The sequence below is a fragment of the Hoplias malabaricus genome, chromosome X2 (assembly GCF_029633855.1).
Source record: "Hoplias malabaricus isolate fHopMal1 chromosome X2, fHopMal1.hap1, whole genome shotgun sequence".
NCBI lineage: Eukaryota > Metazoa > Chordata > Actinopteri > Characiformes > Erythrinidae > Hoplias > Hoplias malabaricus.
Genome location: NC_089819.1, coordinates 10,441,213 through 10,466,279, shown reverse-complemented (window position 1 = coordinate 10,466,279; position 25,067 = coordinate 10,441,213). Strand labels below are relative to the sequence as shown.

At 43.8% G+C, this 25,067-nt stretch overlaps 1 protein-coding gene across 2 annotated transcripts in view; it reads left to right on the top strand.

Annotated features, from left to right (window-relative positions):
• The window catches only part of LOC136677319 (methylcytosine dioxygenase TET3-like), a 35,998-nt gene extending 11,169 nt beyond the window's left edge, over window positions 1-24,829 (top strand). Inside the window, exons 1-10 of one of the 2 annotated variants that reach the window (XM_066654834.1) lie at window positions 4,510-4,750; window positions 7,832-10,733; window positions 12,821-12,911; window positions 16,554-16,647; window positions 18,329-18,537; window positions 19,505-19,655; window positions 20,603-20,692; window positions 21,495-21,632; window positions 21,832-22,180; window positions 22,702-24,829. In XM_066654834.1, the coding sequence (XP_066510931.1) occupies window positions 7,880-10,733; window positions 12,821-12,911; window positions 16,554-16,647; window positions 18,329-18,537; window positions 19,505-19,655; window positions 20,603-20,692; window positions 21,495-21,632; window positions 21,832-22,180; window positions 22,702-24,389 (5,664 nt within the window). In that variant the 5' untranslated portion in view covers window positions 4,510-4,750; window positions 7,832-7,879 and the 3' untranslated portion in view covers window positions 24,390-24,829. Of the gene's footprint in view, window positions 1-4,509; window positions 4,751-7,831; window positions 10,734-12,820; window positions 12,912-16,553; window positions 16,648-18,328; window positions 18,538-19,504; window positions 19,656-20,602; window positions 20,693-21,494; window positions 21,633-21,831; window positions 22,181-22,701 lie in introns of those variants that run through there. The other variant, XM_066654833.1, reaches the window with a different exon arrangement.
• The last annotated feature ends 238 nt before the right edge of the window (window positions 24,830-25,067 follow it).

Sequence of the window (25,067 nt, the reverse complement as noted above, 5' to 3'; positions counted from 1 at the left end):
TGCAAATGAACTGGCATTGCCTCCTGTTCAAAGGAAATGCAAATGTCACTGCTAGGTCTGTTGTTTTGTTTTTAATGTGTGAGGTAGAAACTGGACTTTCTGGTGTGGCTGTTTTTGGTCGTATATATGAGTGTTATGTTGACACATAAAATGTCTTGTCCACCTGATTTCGCTGGATTGTTTTTGGGTTTTACACTTTCTGGTCATTTGTGTTCAAACTCCATTTTCCAAAACACTACACATCATCTCCAAAACAACTAAGCAATTATTGGAAAAGTTGCTGTCATATATAATTTTTAAAACATGTCAGTGACGTGTGTGACCCCCAATACTTTTATTAACCCATTCATATTCTTATTAGACAAATGAAAACTAGCTGCCATAGTATAGAGAAAAACAGATCGATAGGAGGAGAGAGAGAATTCTGAGACATAAACAAATATATGAAACATTCATTCATTCATTGTCTGTAACCGCTTATCCAGTTCAGGGTCGCGGTGGGTCGGGAGCCTGCCCCGAATCATTGGGCACAAGGCGGGAACACACCCTGGAGGGGGCACCTGTCCTTCACAGGGCATATATGAGACATAGAGAGAGATATTAAAATATACATAGGAATCTTTTATTAGCTCAACAATGGCCTCAGTTGAAATGATTCTTTTGCGGTTTTAACAGTCAGTCTTAGTCTCCAATAAGGTGTTTAGATAAGGGTAGATTTTCCAACAGGTTCTTACATTTAGTAGCTTCAGATTTATTTGTTTGTCTTTCTTTGTATATTTCAGAGTTTGCCTGTGTGGCCGCTGGAAATAACAAGGTTGGCGAAGCCACAAAAACACGTTCTCTTTGAGCTGATTGATTATTGTACTAAAACATTAGACTGAAATACTAGACTGGAACACTGGGTTAGAACTTTGATTTAGAGCTTTGGACCTTAGATTTGTATTCCAGTCTGAAGTCTTGGACTTTCTAGTATTGGTCTAGACCTTAGGCACCCTGCCCTGCACATTTTAGAGGTTTCCCTGCTTTAACACACCCACTGCAACTCTGAAAGGACTTGTTCATAAACAGATTAGTTGATTCAGTTGTGCTGGGAAAAGGGAAAGCAATAAATGTGCAGGGCAGGGTGCCTGCACGACCAGGGTTGAGAAACACTGACCTAGAGCATTGAACTGGAGTACTGAGCTAGCGCAATGGATAAAGAATTAAACTGAAATCTGAAACTAGAGCGTTCAGCAAGAGTACTGATCTATAGCACTGGACTTTGAAGTGGGTGTGTTATAGCAGATTATGCATCTCAAGGACCAGGGCTGGGAGGCACTGGCCTAGAGGATTGCCCTGGTGTATAGGGAGGTGTGTTGTGTTGGAGCATTGGCTTAAGTAGAGGTTCTTCAACACCTGATCTCAGAGAACTACCTGTCCTACATAGTTTCATGTGTTCTTTCTGTAAGCTTCACCAGCTTTAAAGCCTTGTAATGCAGGCCAGTGGATACCACAGAAGCATAGTTGGAAACCACAAATTTAGAGCTTTGCTGCATTTAGACTGCAACATTGGGTTGTAATAGAGCAGGGTATTTTAGTATAAGATTAAGCATTAAGTAGGGGTAATGGGCTAATGGGTTGCAAGCTTTAGTTTGGAGTACTGGAGTATTGGACTTGAGTGTTGGAGGAATAGGAGTGTAAAAGCTTTGGGCTGGAGTATTAGTATTAGTGCATTGAGGCACTGGGTGCTGTTTTTAGTATGTAGGTGCTAACAGGTTCACATCTCAATTGCGTCATTTTCTCACGCTGGGGTAAGGAGATGTCTGGGAGATGGCAGTTCCCACACATCAAGCGTGTGCGTGTTTTGAGCCCTACCATAGAAGTAAGGTGGCCTACTTATCTCCTACCAGTTATTAGTATTGTTGCCAGTGCGGAAATACCATTAAAAGAAATCATGCTGAGCCACAGATAATATCTATCTACTGATATCTCTAAATCACAAATGATCTTTGAAGTGAGACACGTTCTTTGTGATTAGTGCATGTGCTAGCTGTTAGCAGCCAGAAGCATATGCTAAGCTACATTACCAGAAGTGCTGTGTCACTCATGGAAAGATTGAGAGAAAGAAAGATATAGAGGAAGGTGGGAGAGCAAGCAAATGATTGTGTGTGAGTGTGCGGGGTGGGCACTTTCGTGTTGTGTGGCATGACACATCTGCCCACCCCGCTTGCACTCGCTTTAGATGGAGGGAGGGGGTGTTGGCGGAATTCTGGTGATGTAACTGTGATGTCATAACTGCTCTCTCTCTCTCTCTCTCTCTCTCTCTTTCTGGTTCTCTTCTTTTCGCTTCCTCATGCTCCCTCTGCCTTTACCCACTTACCCACCAACAGTGACTGAGCAGTTTTGCCTCTGTGTGTGTGTGTGTTTAGAGATGCCTTGCCTCCGCTGTACACATGCCAGCGTTGACTGTGCCAACCCGAGTGACAGGACGCACTCAGTCTTTCTGCTTGTCCAAACCAGGCACAGCAGAGAGCGAAAGAGCGAGACAGTTCCAGGAAAAAAGAAGGGAGAGAAAGCAAGAGAGCATCAGGAAAGAAGGAGCGAAAGAGTATCAAGAGAAAGAAGCAGCGAAAGAGCGAGCGAAAAGCAAGAGATAGTGAGAGATCATTTGGGTCCGCAATGCGCCGGGCGGTAAATAAGAGAGCCGCGCTGCTATGGAGTCCGAAAGAACAAACCCAGCCAGCAGCTAGCGATGGAGGGAAAGGGTGAGAGAAGGAAAGAGGGATAGAAAGCAAAAGTGAAAAGAAACTGAGCTTGGACAGGCAGCTAGCTGGAGCTGGAGCTCTTGGAGCCTAGCACTGGGAAGGAAAGAACATTTAAAGAGCAAAGTAGGCTGGAGGTTGTTTTTATTTGGAGGAAAGGTTCATACGCCATGTCTTTCTCTGTGTCTCCTGCTCTTCTCTCCTCTGGAGTCCCTCATTCCTTCCTCCACTAGTCTCTTCTCCACCTTCGTTCACTCTCATGTGGCGAGGACAAGACAGGCTTACTAAGCGAGGACTGTTCTGTTTTTAAGAGTGCGTGTGCCGATTGCGCTTCTACAGTTACTCAGACCCTTCTCTTCTTGCTTTATTTCTCTCTATATATCTCGCTTTCTTTCTTCCCATTGCTTTCTGTTCCATGCTCTACTTTCTCTGTGCCAGTGTCCTGTCTTCTGCATCTCCAAACCGCTCACATATACACTGACGCATCTTGTTTCTGTAGGACCCAGAGTGTGTGTGTGATCTCTCAAACCGAATGTGCTGTGTAATATAAGATAGAAACACTCAAGCCATGTGTCAGCATCTCTGCTTCTGTTTGCTCCCATTCTGCCTCGATATTTTTTATTAATTTCCAACAAAATGCCCTTCTTTACAGTGCTGACACTAAGCGAGATGAAGGCGTGCACAGTCGGAAACGGGAACGGACAAATAATTCTCAGTATGCGATTGGAAAAATAAGCGGTGGTACTTGTAAGTAAAGCGTATTACCGTTAGGACTGAAACATGCATCCGTACAAAGGACAAGGTTTTTTAAAATAAAATAAAGACAGGAATATATATCTACGTTATGAATTAAGGGGCTTTTAGGCTTGAGCCGCTGCCTCGATTGCATTAAAGCTTTGATTCTGTGTTATTATTTTTAGCGGATCGCAGCTGGAATGTGGTGGAAAGCTTGTAGAGAGAGGGAGTAGGCTGCAGTGAAGTCAGCAAAACAGCTGCAGCCTCCATGTTGTTGAGCCAAAGGCAGCATATGAAAAAAAAAAAAAAATTCAACCCCAGAAAACCAGTAACAGAATCATACTTCGTAATGTCACAGAGCTGCAAAATGCTGTTTTAGTTTCATCTTCTCTATGATGTGCAGGGGGGCACAAAAAAAGCATAAATTGATGTTGAGATTTATGTCCCTCTCCCTCTATATCTCTCTTTCTCTGTCTCTCTCTCTCTCTCTCTCTCTCTCTCTCTCTCTCCGCTCCTCAGCTGCGTCTGCCGCTAGCGCTCGTCCACCCGCTTCCCTCGTTCGTGTGTGCGCTTTCCTCCATTCCATAGTACGTGCCCAGTGTGAGTCAGATAATGGCCTCTCTCGCACTGCGCTAGCTGAAAAGCAGAGAGGGGAGGAGGAAAAGGGAGGGAGAGAGAGAGAGAGAGAGCAAAAGAGAGAAAGAGAAGGGGGGAGGGAGTGAGCGATCGAGAGAGAGAGAGATAAAGAGAGAGAGGAGGGGTTTGTGAAGGCGAAGCGCAGAACGACAAAAAGGAGAGAAAAAGGGAATATAGAGAGATTGAAGGGAGGAGCACTGAGACATAATGTGAGAAAAGGCAGAGAGAGAGAGAGAGAGTGTAAGAGCGAGCGGCATTGGTGGTGGCAAAAGGAGGAAGAGAGCAAGAAAACACAAGCGAATGAACGAGTGTGGGGGAGGTGTGTGTGAGTGAGTGAGTGAGTGAGTGCGTGCGTGCGGGTGTGTGCGTGCATGTCTATGCTTGTGTGTGTGTGCGTGTATGCTTGTGTGTGTGTGTGTATGTGTGTGTGTGTTTGCCGCACTGACTAAGACGGAGGGAAGAACAGAAGGCTAGAAAGAAAGAGGGAGAGAAAGAGAGAAAGAAATAGAAAAGGAAAAGAAGCCCAGAACAGATTGTCTACCGGCTTTGCACTGTATCACTGTTTGTCGTTCCATGCACTTTTCCTGTCCACTCCACCCTCCACTGTCTATACTGTATACGGACCGGACAGACTCTGCGTAAGTAACCAGATTTCTTTCTTTCTTTCTTTTTTTTTTACCCAGTTTTCAGCTGTCTTCTTTGGACTGGGCCTTGTATTGTGATCCAGTACACTGGACTGCAGGCAACGGAGGGGGTGTTGGTGTATGTATGTGTGTGTGTGTGTGTGGTGTCGTGTGTCTATTCGTGTGGATTTGTGTTCAGCTGTCTGCTCCCAGGCACCCCCACCTCAACCCCCCTGCCGGTCTCTCTCGCTCTCTCTCTCCCTCTGCTTTGTGCTGTCATCTTTTCTAGGCATCTGTTGTGTGTGTATATGAGTGTGTATTGTAGTGTGTGCCTGTGTGTATGTGTTTATGAGACCTGGCTCCATGACAGAACTCGTGTCCTGCACGTTTTTGTTTAAAAGGCTCCCCCTCACGCTTGTGTAGAGGCAATTGCTATGAAAGCCAGGTAAAACGAGTCAGGCAGCCCTTTCTGGTTGGGCGTGTTGATGTTTTGGTTGTGCCGGAGTGGAAGAGTAGAAGCCGCAAATAGTTGGAAGAGCACGTGCTCTAGGGCTTGGGAGGGTAGCTTTAAATGTCTATTCCTGTACAGAGTACTGATTAGCTGTTGAAAAAATAGAATTCGCCAACTAACCAAAGGGGTTACTGCTCTGTGATATGCGAAAAATACAAAACACTATGCAGTAATATAAGTTACTTTTTGAATGCATGTCTTTTAAAAGGCAGTTAGACTATTTCCATGAGACAACTTCAAATAGACAAGGTAAAAAGTCATGCGCCGATTGCTTGCTTAGACTCATACAGAACTGAGTTTCGTTACATCAGTTTTATGGTGTGCATAGGTTTAAAAATAGGAAATCTTGAAATATTGTGTCCCTCAGTTTTGCATTCCCATATTATTCAGTTTTAGGTATGCCACTCTTCAAAATGCCCTCACAGAAATGAATGATTCACTAGCTGTACGAGCCATTCAGATCTTTTTTTAAATTTGGAACAATTGTATCTTGCAGACGCAATAACGAGCAAGAAACGTGTCCTTAAACGTATTCCACTGTTGATGTCATCAATGACAGGAAAGGTGCGTAAATGACACAGAGCAAGAGAATGAAAAGAGTCTGGTACCTTTGCAGTAGCTAGTTTACATTTACAATGTGTGGCTGCTTGTCTTGAGGCATTACTTCTCACTGGGCAAATGTGTGTGTGTATGTGTATTGCGTAGCTTTCTGCCGCCAAAAAGAGGAAAGTGTGAAGCCTGTCATAAGAGTTGTGTGGTTTAGTTGTTTCAAAAGCACCAGGGACTCGTGACTGGTGGGGGGTTCCAGCGCTTACAGACGCAGTTTAGCAGCCATCACATGGGCCCCATGGCAGACACCATGCACAGAAGGTGAATTCAAAGAGGCCCATCTCATTAATGGAGCACATCACTATAGCGTCTATCAGCGTGAACAGAACTCGCGTGGGTTTTCACGTATGTTTAGCCTCTTTGTTGCATAGAAAGCCAATTGACATACAAGGTTAGCCTCAGTATTTTAATAAATGGACACTGCAATGGACAATGTATTTATTTGATCAAATCCATCACCAGTACACTTGTTTTAAGGTAAAGAAGTTCTGATTAGCCAAACCCAGCATTTGGTGATCTGTAGTAAATGAAGGGAGGTTAGTAAATGAGTAATTGGGCACTCTGACATACATGAATATATCACTTTTATATTAGTTTAATGTTCATCTATATCACTGTGGTTGTCTTTTTTTGAGCATATTTAAAATATTACATTATTTTGTATATGTATATTTCTGTATATCAGTTAGTCTGCTCTGACTGATCTGTTGGACAAAGGCTTGAAAGTTTAACTGAATGTCAAAATTGTTCACAGACTTCACATGCTCCAGCAGCACTAGTAAGTCTTTACTTGTACCACTGCCATTAAATGTCAGCTGAAGTGCACGACTCACTTGTGTGTTGTGAGAACTGAGAGAAACTGCTCAGTAAACATTCTGAAACCCTCAGAGCCCAGCCACAGGATCCTCCCTCGTGAAGCACTTCTCCACATTACAGACAAAAGGCTTTCTCAGAATCCCCCACCCCACGTCTGCAGCTCGATTGGACGTGCCTTGGATCCTGTATGTTCATAATGTGAAAATGTTAAAGACAAACTCCAGTGCTTTTTTGAGTCATAATGAAGTGTCATTGCATTGCATGGCTGCACTCTTGCTCATTTGCGAATAGTGTTCCTAACAACATTGCTAGGAAACCACAACTGCTTTTCAAACGTTCTGTGCCAAGCCTAAATTTGTGGATATGTGTATAAATATTATCACAGAATAGTGTGGTGTAACTCGTGAATATGATGTTTTTAAAGCATTAAAACCATGGTTAAAAAAAAAAGAAGAAGAAAAAACAGCAGCTGCAAAGCCCCATGCCATCTTACTCCCACTGACCAGTTAATTTCTCAAGGACAAAAAGTTCATTTATAGAAACACAGACTGAGCCTCTTTTACCAACACCATTCAGTGTAAATAAGGTGCGTTAGCAAACTTCAGCACTGATTTAGGTCAAGTGTACTACTGACCTTGTGTATAAGCTATAAGCCTGGACACACTGACTGAAAAACAGCATTGTAAGTTGCTCCTAAGCTTAAAAGCTTCAAAGCATTTTCTTAATAACTAGTCTGAAACGTTCAGGGTTCCAGTTCAAAACTATTGAATTAAAAACAACATACGTTCATATCTATCTGATTTTATTTATCAGTGTTCCATCCAAATTAGCACTGGGCAAGTTGTGTGAACATTTAAAGGAAGGGGGAAAAAAGGGGGCTTTCAGTGATCCAGTGTTCTTGGGAACATTTTCAAAAGACATCAGGAGATATTTGAGAACCATGATGTTAGAGGAAGTGAAGGTGAGATGCTCAAAATTCGTGAATGTTGTCCATTTCAGTTTCTCTATAAGGTTAGGCTACTCTCAGAGAGAGAGAGAATGGCAGCATAAAAGTGCCAGTGAAGTTGCACCTGTAACTATACCTGCATGAGCTTGTGTATATTCTTAATTATGGTATGAACCTATAATCTAATATTTTGATCCCTTTTTATCTTCTGCAGACTGTTTCAGGGGTGGGTTCAGTGGATGGCCCCAGAGGAAGTGGCCAGATGGAAATTGACCATGACCGCCTGGAGAAAGGCGTGTTGAACCAGGAACAGACCAATGGGGTGAACCAGCACACAGGAAATGGAAATGAAACGGATGTCAATGAAGGTGGAGCTTTGGCCAGTGAGCAGCATCAGCAGAGCCACCATCATTCTGAGACATTTGCATGTCTTCCCCAGACACAGGGCTGGGGCTCTGGCCATTACAATGGGGCCCCTAAACCCCAGCAGCAACAGGCTGGATGGAATGACCAAACCACCAGTAGTTCAGTGAACAATGTGGACATGGAGGCTGCAAGGAAGCTGGTGGATTTCTCAGCTAATGCAGATGCCTTGGCCACTTGCAACATGTCTCAGCCCTCTCAGAACCCTACTGCACAGCTGTATGAGAAATTCATCCAGGAGATGGGTGGTTTGATGGATGATGCTAAGCAGAAAGGATGGAGTGGTGACGGTGAACACTGCGTTCTGGACGATCTGAACACCCTTCAGATGGCGCTGACTCAAGCCCGCAATGGCCAGAAGCCACCAAACTGTGACTGTGATGGACCAGAGTGTCCTGACTACCTGGAGTGGTTAGAGAAAAAGATCAAAATGGCAGCCACTGACCAGGACAAGGGTCCTTGCAAGATGTCAGGTGCTCCACCAACACAGCAACAGCACTACCAGTCTCATCCCCAACCACAATCCACTGATGCTAAGCCCTCTTGTGGATCAGAGTCTCAGTCGCAGGATCCTGTTAACCAGCCCATGGTCGCAAGGCCCTATGGACCTGCAGCACCAATTCCCTGTTCCCCAAGTGTGTTATCTATTGCAAAAGAGAGGAAAGTCAGCCTACAGACAGCTATCGCCATTGAGGCACTGACCCAACTAGGTGAGTCTGTTAGTGAATCAGCCAGGGGGAACTCCCACCACCATGCTTCCCCTCAGACTCCTTCCCAGACCCAAAATGGGATGCGATTGTTGTCTTCATCACCTGACACATCCTCTGCCTCCCCAATGCCTCAGTCTGTCCCTCCTGGGCATTTCCCTCAACAAGACCCTTCTTCATGGGAACAGCATAGACCTCAGTCACAAGGTTCTGCCCCCCACTCCTCCCAGTACAGCTCCTCCTCATTCTCAAGCTCACAATCATCCACTGCTAGCCCCTTTCCCCAGCAATGGCAGCAGGGCACTGGAGCAAGCTGTGAGAAAAGCTCTCCTAGGAACCCCTGGATGATGATGAACCCTGGGCCTCATTTTCCACAACCTTCCCATAGTGGCAGTGATCCAATGTCGGAGCTGAAACAGCTCCTGGGAGACACCAGCGGAAAGTACGCCAATGCTGCCTTCAAGTTTCCTGCGCTGCCTCAGAATCTGAAGGATAGCCACAAGGGTGGCCACTCAGTGATGCCCTATGTCAAGCAAGAGATAGATAATGGGGAGTACCAGGCTTGTGTAACAATGGGCCAGTTTGGGATGGTCAATGGCCAGCAACAGCAATTCCAGGGTCAGCAGCTTCCTCAGTCCATTAAGCAGTCAACTCAGGCAGCACTGCATCAACTCCTTCATCACAAACGTAACCTCTTCTCCAGTTCCCCACCCTTCAGTCCGCGGACACCCATGACATGCCAAACCTTACGCAAGTGGTGGCCACAAACCGTGCAAGATAGTGCTCTAGCCATCAAACAGGAACCCAAGAAAAAAAAGAATGCACAGAGTTCGCCTATACTCAAGCAGCCAATGGGTGGACTGCTAGGTGCATTAGCCCCGCCTCTTCCTAAACCTAAGCAGATCGTCATCAAGAAGCATAAGCAGAAGGCCTCTCAACCAATCTTCCTCCCACAAAACCAGATCACAGTACAGAAATCCCCTCCAATGAGTGTCTCATCCATATCACACCTTACACCATGTATACCAGGCATTGAGGCTGGGTCCCCCAACTGCATACCCCCATATAACCCCTCTCAGGTGGCTATGAGCCAGGCAGCTCCAGCCCATACTCAGGAATCCATTTTAAACAGCAGTAGTAACCCTATCTCTGGAAACACTCCCGCCGTCTTCAACCCTGTGTCCGTCCCTGCATCCCCTGCCCAGGAGGGATTGACTAGCTCAGGCCTAGCTATGACAGGTGGGCCTACCACTTCCACACCTCAGACCCCTACATCCCAACCCACTCCCTCGTTAGCTGGCCTCAGTTCTCTTGACCCAAAATTTGAGGAGCTGATTCGCCAGTTTGAGGAGGAATTTGGGGATGCTCTGCCCAATGCTCCTCTTGCAGATGGCTCAGAAGAGGGCCCTGCTCCATCTGTGGTGACTGAGTCACAACAAAACTCTAACTCAGGACAAGCCAGACCCCAGTCACCATCCACAGAGCAGCTCAACACACCCCTCGTTGACATGTCAAGCCAGCCAGAGTCAATGCAAGAGGGTGGAAACGAAAGGCAGCCAGATGTAGACCAGGCTGAAAATATGAAAGGAGACGTGTCCAACAGCCAGGTTCCTGCGATTAAGAAGGAAGTTGAGGAGTGCATGGAAGTCAAGCCCTCGAGCCAGCTTTTGTCCCAAATGCAGGAGGCATATCTGCAGCAACAGCATCACAGAGTCCTAGAGGATCCTTTCACCATGTCCTGCACAACTCCAACGAAACGCATGAAAATTGAGTCATCAGGCCACGTAACGGTGCTATCCACCACTGGCTGTTTCTCCACCCCAGGAGATGATTTAGCTACTCCTACGAAAGAGGGGTTTCCCTCAGGCCCTTCGCTGAAAGGTTTCCTGGAGTCTCCGCTGCGCTACTTGGATACCCCAACCAAGAGCCTTCTGGACACACCAGGGAAGGACAGCCAAGCAGAGTTCCCCCTCTGTGACTGTGTCGGTGAGTATAGTAGATCACTGGCTCCTGGAGTTTTCTTATCCTCTTCTCAGCCTATTGAAATGTTTTCATTATTTCTCATCAGAAACATCTCTGAACCATTAAAGACATTTTTATGTGATGTTGGTTGTTTAAAGCGAGATATGATAAGTGCCAAGTAAATTAAGCCTTATACCATCACAGTTACATCAATAACAACAATCATTTTTATAGTCATTGCATCACAGAAAACCTTACATTCATATGTAATTAAGCCATTTACAAGTATGATATTTTAAAACAAAGCCCTACACACCATTTTGAAGCTTAACTGATATTAGAAACATGATTTTAAAGTGTCTAACAATAACTGAAATATTGAAGATATTACACAGAAGACAACATATGGTTCACAATAGCTTTCCTGTGTTTCCATGTTAGCTTTGCTGTGGGAAGTGCTCCTTCACTTGCTGCTACATTGTCACAACCCTTATCACAAATCCATTATTACCATCCAAACCAGCATGGACCTATATCAAAACAGGCCTTTCCCTTTCACTGGTCTGTATCATTTCTGCCTCGGCACGTTTGTCCAGGCAGTGCCGGCCCACGTCTGAGAATGCATGCTCAGGGTCCCTCTCTCGTCTCTCTAGTGCTTCTCTCTGGGGGAGGCAGCAGGAACAATGGCCCTTACAGAAGGGGTCCATTGTGTCGCGTCAGACCAGGGGCAGCCAGACGGTCCTGTGCTCCCCAAGCCATTCTGTCTCTGTTTTACAGTCAAAGCAGCAAACACAGAACCTGGCTGGGCCTCCACAGGGGCTGTGGACATGATAAAGTGACTGTGCTCATATATCATGTGATGCTGTGTGTACAGTGGTTAGACATTAAAACTGGGAGGTGGTAGGGAGGACAGGGCAAGAGGAGATAGACTGTAACCTCCCCCTACTCCACATATCTTTCATTTGCCCTCCTTTTTTTCTTTAGGCAGAAGAGCATGCAAGATTCCAAGTACTAATGTACTTATTTTGACACAGAGTATCTGCTGCAAACTGTCAGAATATTATTGACATCAGAACACAAATTGGCCGTTTTAAGGTTTTTTGAAAACTATTTGGAGACTCCAGTTGCCCAGTGAGAATGGTACAGAATTTTAACCTATACACATTAATTTCCACTTCTCCTATATGTCACCAGTTTGGAGAGAAGCTCTGACTGCAAGTCCAACATCTTTATTGTCACCAAAATACACTAAATATGTGTGTTTGCTGAGGATGGGCAGCTGTAGCTGAACACTTGTTGGCATTTAACCATCACCAAGTGTGAAGTTCACCCAGCAACCAGTCGCCATAGTAAAACCCGGCCACACATTCCACCGTCAACAGTTCGGGATATACACACGGTGTAATCTGATACTTATAGACAGCATGAACACATGCTAACAGATGTTATATCCTCAGCTGTTAAACACACTCTCTTATTCTAGTTTGTCTGCCTCTTTCTATCTGTTTGTTTTCCTGCTTTTCCTTTCTTCACCCTCTAGAAATACTTTCAATTGGAGGTTGCGTTAGCAGCCTTATCCTTCATTTTGTCATTTCCTTTCACTAACACCGCCTATATCCCCACTAACGCCCAAAGTGGAGTATGACCTTAAATTCCCTCTACTATACAAATGTTCACTCGCTCTCCCTCTCTCTCCTGCACACAGACATTCTGACTCACTCACGCTCTCATGAGCTAAGCCTAGCTAACAACACAACCATCTGGGATTTTCTTTATGTCATCTTAGAGTAATATTGGCACCAGGGTGTGTCTAGTTTCTTATTAGGCTCAGAATATCTTCTACAAATGGTGTCCAAAATGAAGTACGTACAAGTAATACAGCACACACTCCTTATATTATGTCCAATTGCACAAGTTGGGCAAGTTGGAGTGGCATTTATAATCCATAACTAATCATCAATCATCAGTACATGAGATCACTCTCAAGGATGCATGCGGTCTAATAGCTTAAACACTATCAATACCCTTGATTTCAAAAGAAATGTTAGATGAACAGCTGTGGTAACATTTCAACCTTCTCCTGTTCCTTTCCCCCCTCATTTTCTCATCAGAGCAAATCATAGAGAAAGATGAAGGACCCTACTACAATCATTTGGGATCAGGCCCCACTGTGGCTTCAATTAGAGAACTAATGGAAAGCAGGTGAGAAACTCAAATCTAGTTCCTTTAACATTCATGCACTTTCTATTGTCCCTATTTGTTTTGACCATTTTCTTTATGGGGAATAAACTGTAGTTGTGTGTGACTATTATACAGAAGGTTAACCAACCACAGTAAGTACAGATGATGTGTCAGGTATTGAATATTCCACTGTGACCCTGGATAAGCAGTTCCAGACAATGAATGAAGGAATAATATAGAAAATTTAACTACTGGATACTGAGAAAATAATCTCATTTTTTGTGGATGTTTATTCACTACATATTTTGAACACAGCTGTCCTTCACATTGTGTGAAAATTTAATGATGAATGTACCAAAAAAAATGCTCCAAAATGACTTCTCCTGTAAAGTTACTATTTCGGAGATGCGTGTTTTTCTTTGGACAGAGGTGACATATAAGACAGATTAATGTACTCACAATATTCCGTTGTTCAGAAAAGTTATCTGTTTAAATATAATAAATGACTAATGAGGTAAGTGTAAAAGAATGATGCAGTGAAAATCCCATTTCAGTCAAAACCAAATTTTCTCTTCACCTTGATTTGCATCTAGAGCTGATTCTGAATTTTTGAGCCAGGCATCAACACTAGTGATAGCTCATTAGATTTCCATGCACTTTTATAAAGGTTATTTTGCATGTAAGCTAACACCTCACCAGTCTAGACCATATTGCCAACCTCATTAATACAATTAAAAACAAAATCAAGAAGCAGTATGAACATCTGAAAGACAATCTGTTGTTTTGATTTTTAATCCCATGAAGTTTAGTAAGCATCGTTTTGCTATACACTGCACTTACATTGATGAATTATTTAAATGTAATTAGGCTAGCACAAACTTCCCCCAACACGAGAAGTAACCCAACACTTCTTTTTGATCTCCCGCTAATGCCAAAGCCACAGGAACACCCTAAAATATGAAAACTTACTGTCCGTTTCTGTTGTGTTGGCTAAAAGGCCGAGCCTTTTCCATGTGTTTGTTTTTAAAAAAGATAATCATCTTGCAAAAAATGTAAAGTATGGTTTTCCTGGGACTGAAATGTTCTGTCGCGTTCAACTTACTATTTCACAAACACAAATGTGGTATGGCACTTACAGAATCTTCATTTTTGTTCCACTGAAGTACTCCACTTAACTTCAGTGAGTCATGAGAAATAATTGATAAAAAATTCTAATGCTGTGACTTGAAAGGGCAGAGGAAGGATACAGCAACATTCACGGCTGTGCAGACTTCACCCCTGTGTGTGTTCTGGTGAGGGATATAGTGAAGTCGTATCTGGAGGATCCTGGCACCAGACACTTGCACAGCTGTGGATAAGCATCTCTCTTCTCCTCTACTGTTTACTCTACTTCTTTTCTCCTCCTTCCTACTCTTCCTCTCACTTTTTGGCCTCCTCTTTCGTCTCTGTGATCCAATCCCTGACTCACACTGCAAGAGGAGCAAAGAGGAAATTATCTCCATCTGATTCACACTGGAGAGAGGGAGAATGGAGGAAACAAAGGGAAAAAAGTAGCTGAGTAATGGAGAGTAAGAGAGAGTGAGAAAGACTGCGATCTTTTTACTGTGTGCAGCCACAGCTTCAGATGAGTGTTCCTGTGGGTGTTTTGATTAGAGGTTGCTCTATCAGGTGAATATTTGAGCATAAAACTCTGGATTGCAGATTAAGTTGTAAAAAAAAAAAAAAAAGAATCTGATCAAACAAATCTGTGCTGAAATAGCACACACTCAGATTGTGTGATGTGATATCGTTAGCTGTGTAATTTTTCTTGTTGGTCGTTTGATTAATATAAGAATTATAGCTTACTTTTTGTTTAATTTTTTGTTTTGTAAAATTTGTAGACACCCTTCATGATCAAACCAGATTTAACTTTAAGAAGCATCCATTTTGGACACAGGTTGATTTTTATAATAATCCTTCGAAGAGCAAAATATTTAATGTTATTCTATAAGAGCACAGAAGCTTAAGGTCATCATGCCTGGTCTCAAAACTGAGTTGTGGAGCAGTTGAACTGTTTTCTAGATTGAACTTCTTTAGTCAGTAGTTTTAGGATGATTTGGCGTGACATTTATGATTCAGATCTAGTCATCCAACATCAATAACTGACTACATTAATGCATCTGGTTGCTAAATGATATCAGATGCTTACCGCAGTCTTCCAGAATACAGTGTAAAGTGCAAGGTGTCATGAAATTCTAGTATCATCAGCCCTTTCTCAGGGAGCTTGCACACACTTTCTGAGCACCTCCATTCCGGCAGAACCCCTCCACTCTCCCGCTCTTTTCGGCTTGATTGGGGGAGAGTGATTAACCACAATGTGGATGAGTTTCTAAAGCTTCCATACACAGCTGAGTCATCGCAGCTCAACAGGCCAGTGGGGTCGGCGGAGGGGGGACACATCCCTTTGTTTGTGTTTTCCAGAGTGACGTAGGAACTAAAACTTTCTGAATCTAAGCCTCATCCTAATATGACCTTTGGCCCTTGCAGGGCCACCCCATGGAGTGCGGTGCGTCTCCGCTGGAGTGTGTGATTGTAGCTGAATGGGGGGTTTAGCATGGGGTTTTTTAACCTCCATGGTTCACAGTCTCTGGGCTCTGACCACTGACAGCAGTGACCAATAAGGAGGTCATTTGATGAGAAAGGTCAGGGGTTAGCTACTTAGATACACGCGTTTAATGTCTGAACAATATGTAAATAGAATTCTTTAATAAAACTTGTTTTAGAAAATACCTGAACTTAACAAATAGATTGTTCTCCTTTGTTGCAGTAACAGCCTCTATTAGTTTTTCTCTCCCAGTTTATTCATGGCCAAATCCACCTGTCCCTCTATCACATGATTTTCCTAAGCTTGTGGGATGAAGACTAGCACATGCTTCCACTGAGTTTCTTTTCAAACTTCCATCAAACAATGTTATTAAACACTGAACGTACTTGGGGGATATTCCTTATTAGCTAAAACAAGGCTGCATTGGACAGAATTAAATCTCCCGATGACAGACCCAACACTAAGAGTTGTGCCACTCAGGAGTCCGTTGGAATATTTAACTAAGGACTGATTGTATCCGGTCATGAGAGCTTTAGTGAGGTCTGGTGCTGATGATAAATTGAGTGATAAGTTCTAGATCAACACGCCCCTCAAGCTCATCCAAAAAGCAAAGAATGCAATGCCACTGCTCCACAGCGCAAAGCTGCCATCAGTGACTTAAGACTCATGTGCAGCTGCTCCGGGGAGTCCTAATTCAGTTAATGGTCTTCTATGGAGATTATACAAGCTGTGCAATGTGTGAATACCCTGGGTGCACCCAGTTTTAACAGGAGATTTGAACATTGCTCAGGACCAGAGAGCTACATAAAACAACAGGTGTGTGTGTGTGTGTGTGTGTGTGTGTGTGTGTGTGTGTATTAGTAGCACACAATTTGAATCTAATAAAAGTTTCAGCTACAGTTTTTTTTGGCTGATGACTGTGCCACTGGTAATTTGTTGAGATTAATTGTTTGAATAGCTGCTGCTCTGACCCCATCACAAAGCTCTTGATGTGAAAGCTCTGGGCATGTTCCAGTCCGCTAATTCCCTCCCTGCTGAACATTTTTGGTGTAAACGGTTTTGTGTGTTTTTCATTGCAGATTTGGAGAGAAAGGGGACGCCATCCGTATAGAAAAGGTTGTGTACACAGGGAGGGAAGGCAAGAGTTCACAAGGATGTCCCATTGCGAAATGGGTGAGTATGAAGCATCCCATGAAAGGACACAAGATGAACAAAATTCCCGTTGTTACCCACATTGTCAGTGTATATCAACTACACTTAAATTAATAGGTTCACTGAGCTGTCGGATATAGTTTTCCTTCCTGTAGTGAGCTAACCAACTAATATCCTTAGAGGGCACATTTAGTTCTGTAATAGAGCTGTTATGCTAATGTCACTAACAAGTAATGGAAGTCTGTATTACCTGTATTATATGCCATATCCATCATGGGTAACTATGCACACACAGGTTGACATTCTTGACAGAGATTATGAAACCAAATATGCTCTAGGGCACCTTTGCATGAACCAAAGGGCACAACGCGATGCATGGGCTAGGAGTGTCTAAAGCACCCTGCCATAAAACTGGGTCTTCTATGAAGTGATGGAGATCCATCCAGAACCTTTAGGATGAGTTGGAGTGGTGATTGTTGTCCCGTATGAATCATTCAAAAACAGTGCATAATTTCAGCAGTCAGATCCTGAGAGCAATGTTCATGTATCTAGTGTAAAGCTTTCCTAGAAGAATAGAATCTGTCACTAAAGCACCTAAAGCAGGTGGCACATGCTATTATTAGTAGTAGATTTTTGGATGAGCAGTTGACAAATAACTTTGGCCCTGCTGTGTAGAGTGCCTTTGCCAGCAATGTGATCCAGACAGTGTTAATTATAATCTTGTAATCAATGTTGCCACTTGCTGCTGATGACCCAGATATTTATAATATTAAACCCTTATTATCCAGTAGCCTGCAAGTCTGAGCTGTAAGATTTGCCACAGCGCCCTCCACGGGTCAACACTAGACATTGCCATTATGTATTTTGACCTGCTAGTTACTCATATCTAGAAATGCGTTAATGGAGGACAAGCTGCAATCTCTCTGCCTATAAAATTTTAAAAGTGTTTCACAGCCAAATTTTGCAAGAGATCAAGGTCAGACACTGACTCTGAAAGAAGGAAATCATCTATTCAAGTGTGTGTTACGCTCACAGCACTATTTAAAACTGGAAATAGCCAAAGTTGTTAACTGTAGGCATATTGGATTAGGATTGTATAGATATATGGGCTAAACATGAAGGAACCGGTACAATGTGTATTTTCATGTACCCGTTGTGTGTTTGTGAGAAGGGAGATGGCAATGACCCATTCAGTGAGAGGCAACCTGTTATCATTAGCCAGAGGCTATAAAGCAGCAGGGGGCCACACTGCCTCTTAGCACACACTCGCACTCTCACAGTTAATGGGTTTATGGTTGAAAGCATATGTGCTGATGGTAGATAATCCTTACTGCTCCAGTAGAAACATTTCCCTGCACATACATAGAGCATCTTTGGATCATTCTTTTCTTTGTTCATTCTGTGTTTGTGTCCATAGGGAAATTGCATATTTACCTTTTGCTTGCAATTCTGACTTACTGTAATAACAATGATTTTGAGACAATAATGAAAATGAATTGTTTTAGACTGATAAAGACTGTAGTGATACTGCGGGAGACGGGAAGAGCGCTGTGTTGTTTTCTCAGTCTTTGCATAGTAGGATTTCAGTGTGTCACTCATTTATATTGAGTCACGGACAGGTCAGGTAGACAATGTTTTGGGATGTAGTGAGTATTATTGATTAATCTGTACTCTCTTCTTCTCTCACTCACTCTGTCTGCAGGTGATCAGGCGCAGTAGCGAGAGAGAGAAGCTGTTGTGTTTGGTGCGGCACCGTGCAGGACACCACTGTGCTAATGCCGTCATCATCATCCTCATCATGGCCTGGGATGGTGTCCCGCGATCCGTGGGGGACAAACTCTACCAAGAGGTCTCCGATACTATCACCAAATATGGAAACCCCACCAGCCGCCGCTGTGGCCTCAACGAGGAGTAAGTACCAAACTACTTGCTGCAAAATCCTAATAATAATTAACTCCAAGGAAAACCAAGAAAGGAAATCTTTTGTAAAGAAACTCAGTAACTCCACAGCTGCAGAATTGAGAGTTTTCCCAGTTCTGACACACCTGCTTCTGCTGTTGAAAGCCTGACTTAAACCTAAGCTGATAACCTAAGATGTGGTAATCATTAAACTGTGCTATAGCTTGACTTGGAGCTCCCTCTGTCCAATGTGCATATAGGTGATGTAACTACATATCTTTAGCTAAAATTATTTTCCCCCATCACAATCACAATCCAACCAAGCCCTGAGGGTGAAGGGCAATGCATCGTTTCTCTGAAGCCTACCACCACTGCTTTTCAGCGTGTTGCTAGCAGCATGTCCTTGTATCTAACAGACACTCACACTGGCTAATATTCAGTGCCTATTCTGTTAACTTACCAAAAGATAGCTTATCACTGGCTTGCATTATGCCACCCACCCAGAGAATAAGGTCAGTTATGCTGTATTGGACACCTGGTCGCAGATGGTTGAGGCAATAGTCAGGGTTAAACTTGCAGACCTTTACACAGATTTGCCATTCAGGAGCCTTTAGTTTTATTTGCTAAAGCTAGAGTAATAAACTGATACATTTGTGAGCATTTTTGTGTATCTTTACTTCTTAGTTTCTAAGTGGTGCTTACCAGACAATATCAATATCAGCAGTGCCGAGAATAATGTTGGGATTACACTAACAGGGGTGGGTTAGTTTAGCTACCTCATAATGTGCTCATATATTTAACCTGGGGTCATGCTCTCACATCTCTCTCACCCTGAGTTGTGGTGATAAGCCTAACAAATCTAAATCAGTTCATGGACACTGAGTGAAGATTGTAAGTTTAGGGAAACCACTGAACTGGCAGCTCTGGTTTTAAAATGGACTGGGTTTGTATAATTATATCGTGTTTGTTTTCTTCACAGTCGTACGTGTGCATGCCAGGGGAAAGACCCAGAGAAAAATGGTGCTTCCTTCTCTTTCGGGTGTTCCTGGAGCATGTACTTTAATGGCTGTAAATACGCCCGCAGCAAGAACCCCCGCAAGTTCAGACTGCAGGGAGATCACCCCAAAGAGGTCAGTGACTTCAGCAAGAATCGCACCTTAATTACAAATTATAAAGTTGCATTTATCTTTAAGTAAAATTACAAACATTGTTGTGCAGTGTATCTTGCATGATCTGAAGTATTCAGGGGTCACTATAAAGCCAAAGTTTGTAGACCCTTAATCCAATATTTGGCAGGTATTATTAGGTACCCTGGTTCTCTTTGCTGCAATAACAGACTCTGCCTTTCTGTGAATGCTTTTTGTTATATTTTGCAACATTGCTGTGAGGATTTGGCAGCAGTCAACCACAAGAGTATTAGTGAAATTGCTTCTTGATTTTGGATGATTAGTTCTGAGTCACTCAAGCTCAGAGGTATTGGATGGTGCTCTTTAACGCCAGATAACACAATTCCACTGTTCTGCAGCTCAGTGATGGAGATTTCTAAACCTCTCTAGCCAACACTTGGCACAGGGCATGGTGACATTAAACCCCTTTCACACATTTCCCTTCTGTGAGAACATGCCTGATACAGAAAATCTCCTGCTATGCATTACATGTGTGATAGGACCATTCCAGGACATGTACGGACCTGATAAGCTGTTAAGAGTTTCCCCTGTGTTCATATATGAAAAGTGCTTGAGAGTGTCTCATTTAATATTATGCTTTTCTGCAGAGATTATGCAGAGCCACGGTTAAATCTGTGTTCACAGTGGGTGAAATATAAAGTAGCAGAATTCACTAATTATAAGGCGTGCCTACGAACCTTTGGACATATAATTTATATAATTAACACACTCGTTGCTTGTACATGCCAATCTTAAATATATTTGTCAACTTTTAAATGTTGCCAATGCTACAACAAAATTCTGTATCCAAAAAGCAATCTTATACATTTCCTTTTGATGAGTTTTTCACCTGATCACCACTATTTTTGGTTTTATATCCCAAATATGTTAATGGAATTTTTCTGATGCAGGAGGAGCTTCTCAGGGATAACTTCCAGGACCTGGCCACCAGGGTGGCACCTGTGTATAAAAAGCTGGCCCCCAAGGCATACAGCAACCAAGTAAGCCACAATTTACACTTATCTCAGATGTAGCCAATCAGCCAATACGTTTGCTACGTTAGTTTGGCTTTGGAAGTATGAGACTACTGTATTTAACAATTAATGGCTAATGTATTTCACCAATAATTACTTTGCGTTTGGGTTTTCAACACAAGTTGACTTGCTTATGTGGTTTTGGACATTATACAACATACCATTATTTGTAAAAATGGACAAAGTTTCCTTGCTTAGCTAAAATATGTTGTACCAGCCATCAAGTTTGCCTTCATTTTTACTTTTTTTCCGTTGTTATATATTTAGGGGCATTTAATTGTGTATATTTGTGACTGTTTTCCTAGCCATTGCTTTAACTGAAAAATGGAAGATTTATTCAACCCTCCCATAATCTAGTGTACAATAGTTTGGTAGGAAAATTGTACGCGTAATCTGCGATCCAGAAATTATGCACTGCTGTTAAAAATGATACCATAGAGGAAATCTAGATACGCCACAGCAGCACAGTGTGTTGTATCCTGAAGGCTATTTTGCGGGTGGTTAGGCAGGCCACCCTGGTAGCTTAAAGAGAAAATGAGCACAGAGACAAGTGGCTGAAATTCAGAAAATACCACACGTGTAGTTTATTGATGAATGCTGTAATCGAAAGAGCCATGAGGATTCGTTTCAAGTCATACTGAATCTAACCTCTAATATGAGATGTAACATTTTATTTGATAAACATGTTGAAAATATAAGGTTGTTATGAAGAATACGATAAGTGAAGTAGTTCTGATCTAGGTTTGTGTTTGTTTACCCCCCCCAACAGTGTGCACATGAAGATGTGGCAACGGACTGCAGGCTGGGTCTGAAAGAAGGAAGGCCCTTTTCAGGCATCACTGCATGTATGGACTTCTGTGCCCATGCTCACAAAGACCAGCATAACCTCCACAACGGCTGCACTGTGGTATGTATGATGTGTATGTGTGCATGTGAAAAAGTGGGCAAATGCCTACATGTATACAATATATACCTTGTATATATATCGTATATACCTTGCATATATATTATACAAGGTATTAGTTCAGAATAAAGCTGCCCACAGATTGTAAGGGTTTAACACAGCTACCACGTAAACCTATTAAATCCTGTCCTCTTGTTTTCAGGTTTGCACTCTTACAAAAGAGGACAATCGGCAGATCGGGGTTATCCCAGACGACGAGCAGCTTCATGTGCTTCCGCTTTATAAGGTTTCCCCAGTGGACGAGTTTGGCAGCGAGGAGAATCAGCGCCTCAAAATTAAGACAGGCGCCATCCAGGTACTCAACAGCTTCCGTCGAGAGGTCCGCAAACTCCCGGAACCTGCCAAGTCCTGCCGGCAGCGGCGTTTAGAGGCCAAGAAGGCTGCATCAGAGAAGAAGAACAAGAAGCAGCAGCTAGCAGAGACACCAGAGAAGATGATCAAGAAGGAAATACAGCTTGCAGTTTCCCCACACCCACAGCAAGGCAATAAAGGTAGGAATGCACTGCACAAACAAGCATGTGGAATAATAGGGAATAGTAACGACTTTCTTAGGAAGTTCCATCTGAGTAAATCTTAAAAACCAGTGAAGTAATGAAGATAGTTATTACACTTCGATCCACAGTCCAAAACACCTATTAGCAGGAGGATTAGCCTTGTGCAATTGTCCCCTGATGTGAGTGAATTGTGATGAACTGCCACTCTGTCCAGTGTGTGTTCCTGTTTTGAGCAAAATGATTCTGGGTAAGATGAAGTTACTGAAGATTAATAGATGGTTAATGGGAGATACAAGACATTGTTCTGTTAAGATGCATATTTTTCCATAAATTAGTTTAAATAAATCTGTGAGCGCATCATGATAAATATAAGCCGTGAAAGTTTTAAATCATTTGTTGATTGTTAGGTGTCTTTTGTTTTTTCACTTGTGCTTCTTTGTTCAGTATTCCTTCAAATCTTCTTCTACCTGTTTGTTAATGTTTTTATACTCATTTTACTATTCTCCATCTCCTTTCAGCAATTCCAAAACAAGAGGTGAAGCCCACCATCAAAAAAGAGCTGGTTGGCCGCTTTCAGGCTATGAACGGAGACTTGGATGGCTACTCAGCCCTTGGGAATGGCAAGATGTGTCCTGATCCCTACGGGATGAACGGTGCCTACTCCTTCCCTGGTCCCTATGCAAGAGGTGGCCTGCCTTGTGGTGCCCAACCGTCTGCACCCAGCCCTGTTAATGGCTTCCATCCAAAACTTCAAGGCATGCCATACAATTATTACAACTACCCCCCCAATGCACTTTTGCCCCCTGAGGTCTTGGGCTGTGAGGGTCGTAATGGCACTTGGCCCAAAGCAGAACAGAAACCTGACGTCCAGGGTCTCCAGGCCAGGCTGGCACAAGCATACTTTAACCGACCCGATCAACAGCGACAAGTGGCAGAACTGGCCAACTCTGGGTATCTGAGCCAGTCTGAGCTTTCCCAGAGTCCAGCTCCCCCTAATCGTGCCCCGTCTGCGCCTCCAGAGCAACACCGTGTCACACCAGTCATCAAGCAGGAGCCTATGGAGATGTCACTGTATGAAAACCGGACGGAAGGGCAAGTCCGCAGTTGCCCCACCACACCTAGTGTCACACCTCAACCTAATGCCTGGCCTGGGCACAAGCCCAACGGCAGCTTGGCTTCCAAAGGCTGGGATGGAAATCTCAGACCAGGTCTGGCTCATTCACCCTTCACTCCAGACAAGCAAATGCTCCACCAGCAGCACCGTGCCCAGCCTCAGCATCCTCAGTATGCCCATCCACAGCAGCAGTGGTCCTACCCTGGCACCCCAGTGGCCTCTCCTGCTCCTTCTCACTCTCCAGCCTTGAAAGCAGGCCCATCTCCAGCTCCGTCCCCACATAACTGGGATAGCCCTGCGCCCAGCCCTCAGCCCAAGTCTTGGGGTCCTATAGGGTCTGCAGGCTATGGTCCTGGGGCACTTAGACAAGGTACCCCAGTGGGAGCATTCCCAGACAAGATGCTTTCCCAAGCAGTAGAGAGTCGAGGCTCAACACCCTTGGGGCTCCAGGAGAAGGCCTGGAAGTCTGGTGGAGCTTCAGCAGCAGGAAGCACTCCATCTCCTGCTCCTGAGGGTCGTCTGTTTCCAGATGCCTTGCAGAAGGTGGACGGGCAAGCTTGCTGGGAGAGTGAGGTGGAAAGCCAGGGAGAACCAGAACATGAGGAGGAGGTGTGGTCAGACAGCGAGCACAACTTCCTAGACCCAAACATCGGAGGAGTAGCGGTGGCTCCAGGTCACTGCTCCATTCTTATCGAATGTGCCCGCCGGGAGCTACATGCCACCACACCCTTGAAGAAGCCAGACCGCAGTCATCCGACCCGTATCTCCCTAGTGTTTTACCAGCACAAGAATTTGAACCAGCCAAGCCATGGCCTGGCGCTGTGGGAAGCCAAGATGAAGCTGCTGGCTGAGCGAGCGAGGCAGAGGCAGCAGGAGGCGGCACTTCTGGGCCTCTCGCAGGAAGAAATCAAGGCCTACACCAAGAAGCGCAAGTGGGCCGACAGCGCCTCAAGTACTTCTTCTGGGCAAACCAAGGACAAACGGGAAGGAGTGGTGACACGGATGGCCCCCACACAGCACACCACCACCACGGCCACTGTGTCACCCTATGCTTTCACGCAGCTCACAGGGCCCTACAGTCGCTTTATGTAAGCTCTTGCAGACTGGTGTCTCCTTGTGGCCAGGAGAGAAGAGGCAAATGAAAAAGGAAGCTCACCCTTTCCTTAAATCCTGAACCTCTCCCAGCTTTTTATCCCCTCTCAGACCCCCAGGAGAGAGGAGAGAAAGAGGGGCACTTTTCTCAAATTTTCTTTTCTTTTTTTACCTCAAGTTTTGGTGGCAGTTTGGGAGTCCCCCAAATGGACACGCTGCCTATGGTGCTCTTGTTCTCTCCAACGTGGGAGGGATTCTATAGTTTACCCTCCCTAAGTGAATTTAATGATTCTAATTATTATTGCTATTATCAATATTATGATTGCTATTGTTACTGTTGACGTTGATATTACAGGTATTGTTATTATATTATGAAGATGACTATTTTTTATTTTAATCGTATTGTTTTTCATCAATGTTGTTTTATTACAATGATTGTTTTGAGGGCTTTTTACCTTTTCTTTTCCTCTCTTGATGATGAGGGACTTCCTTGTCTCTGTCAGTCTTGCTTGTTCGATATGAACGTGAGAACAAGCTAATCATAATTTTTATTTTGATTTTTTTTGGCTTTTGTTGAGTGTTGTATTTTCTTTCTCTTTGCCTTCCTCCCCCATTAACTTCTCCATAGCCTACGGCACCTTCACATAACTGCGAGCCATGCTTGTGTCTATGACCTAC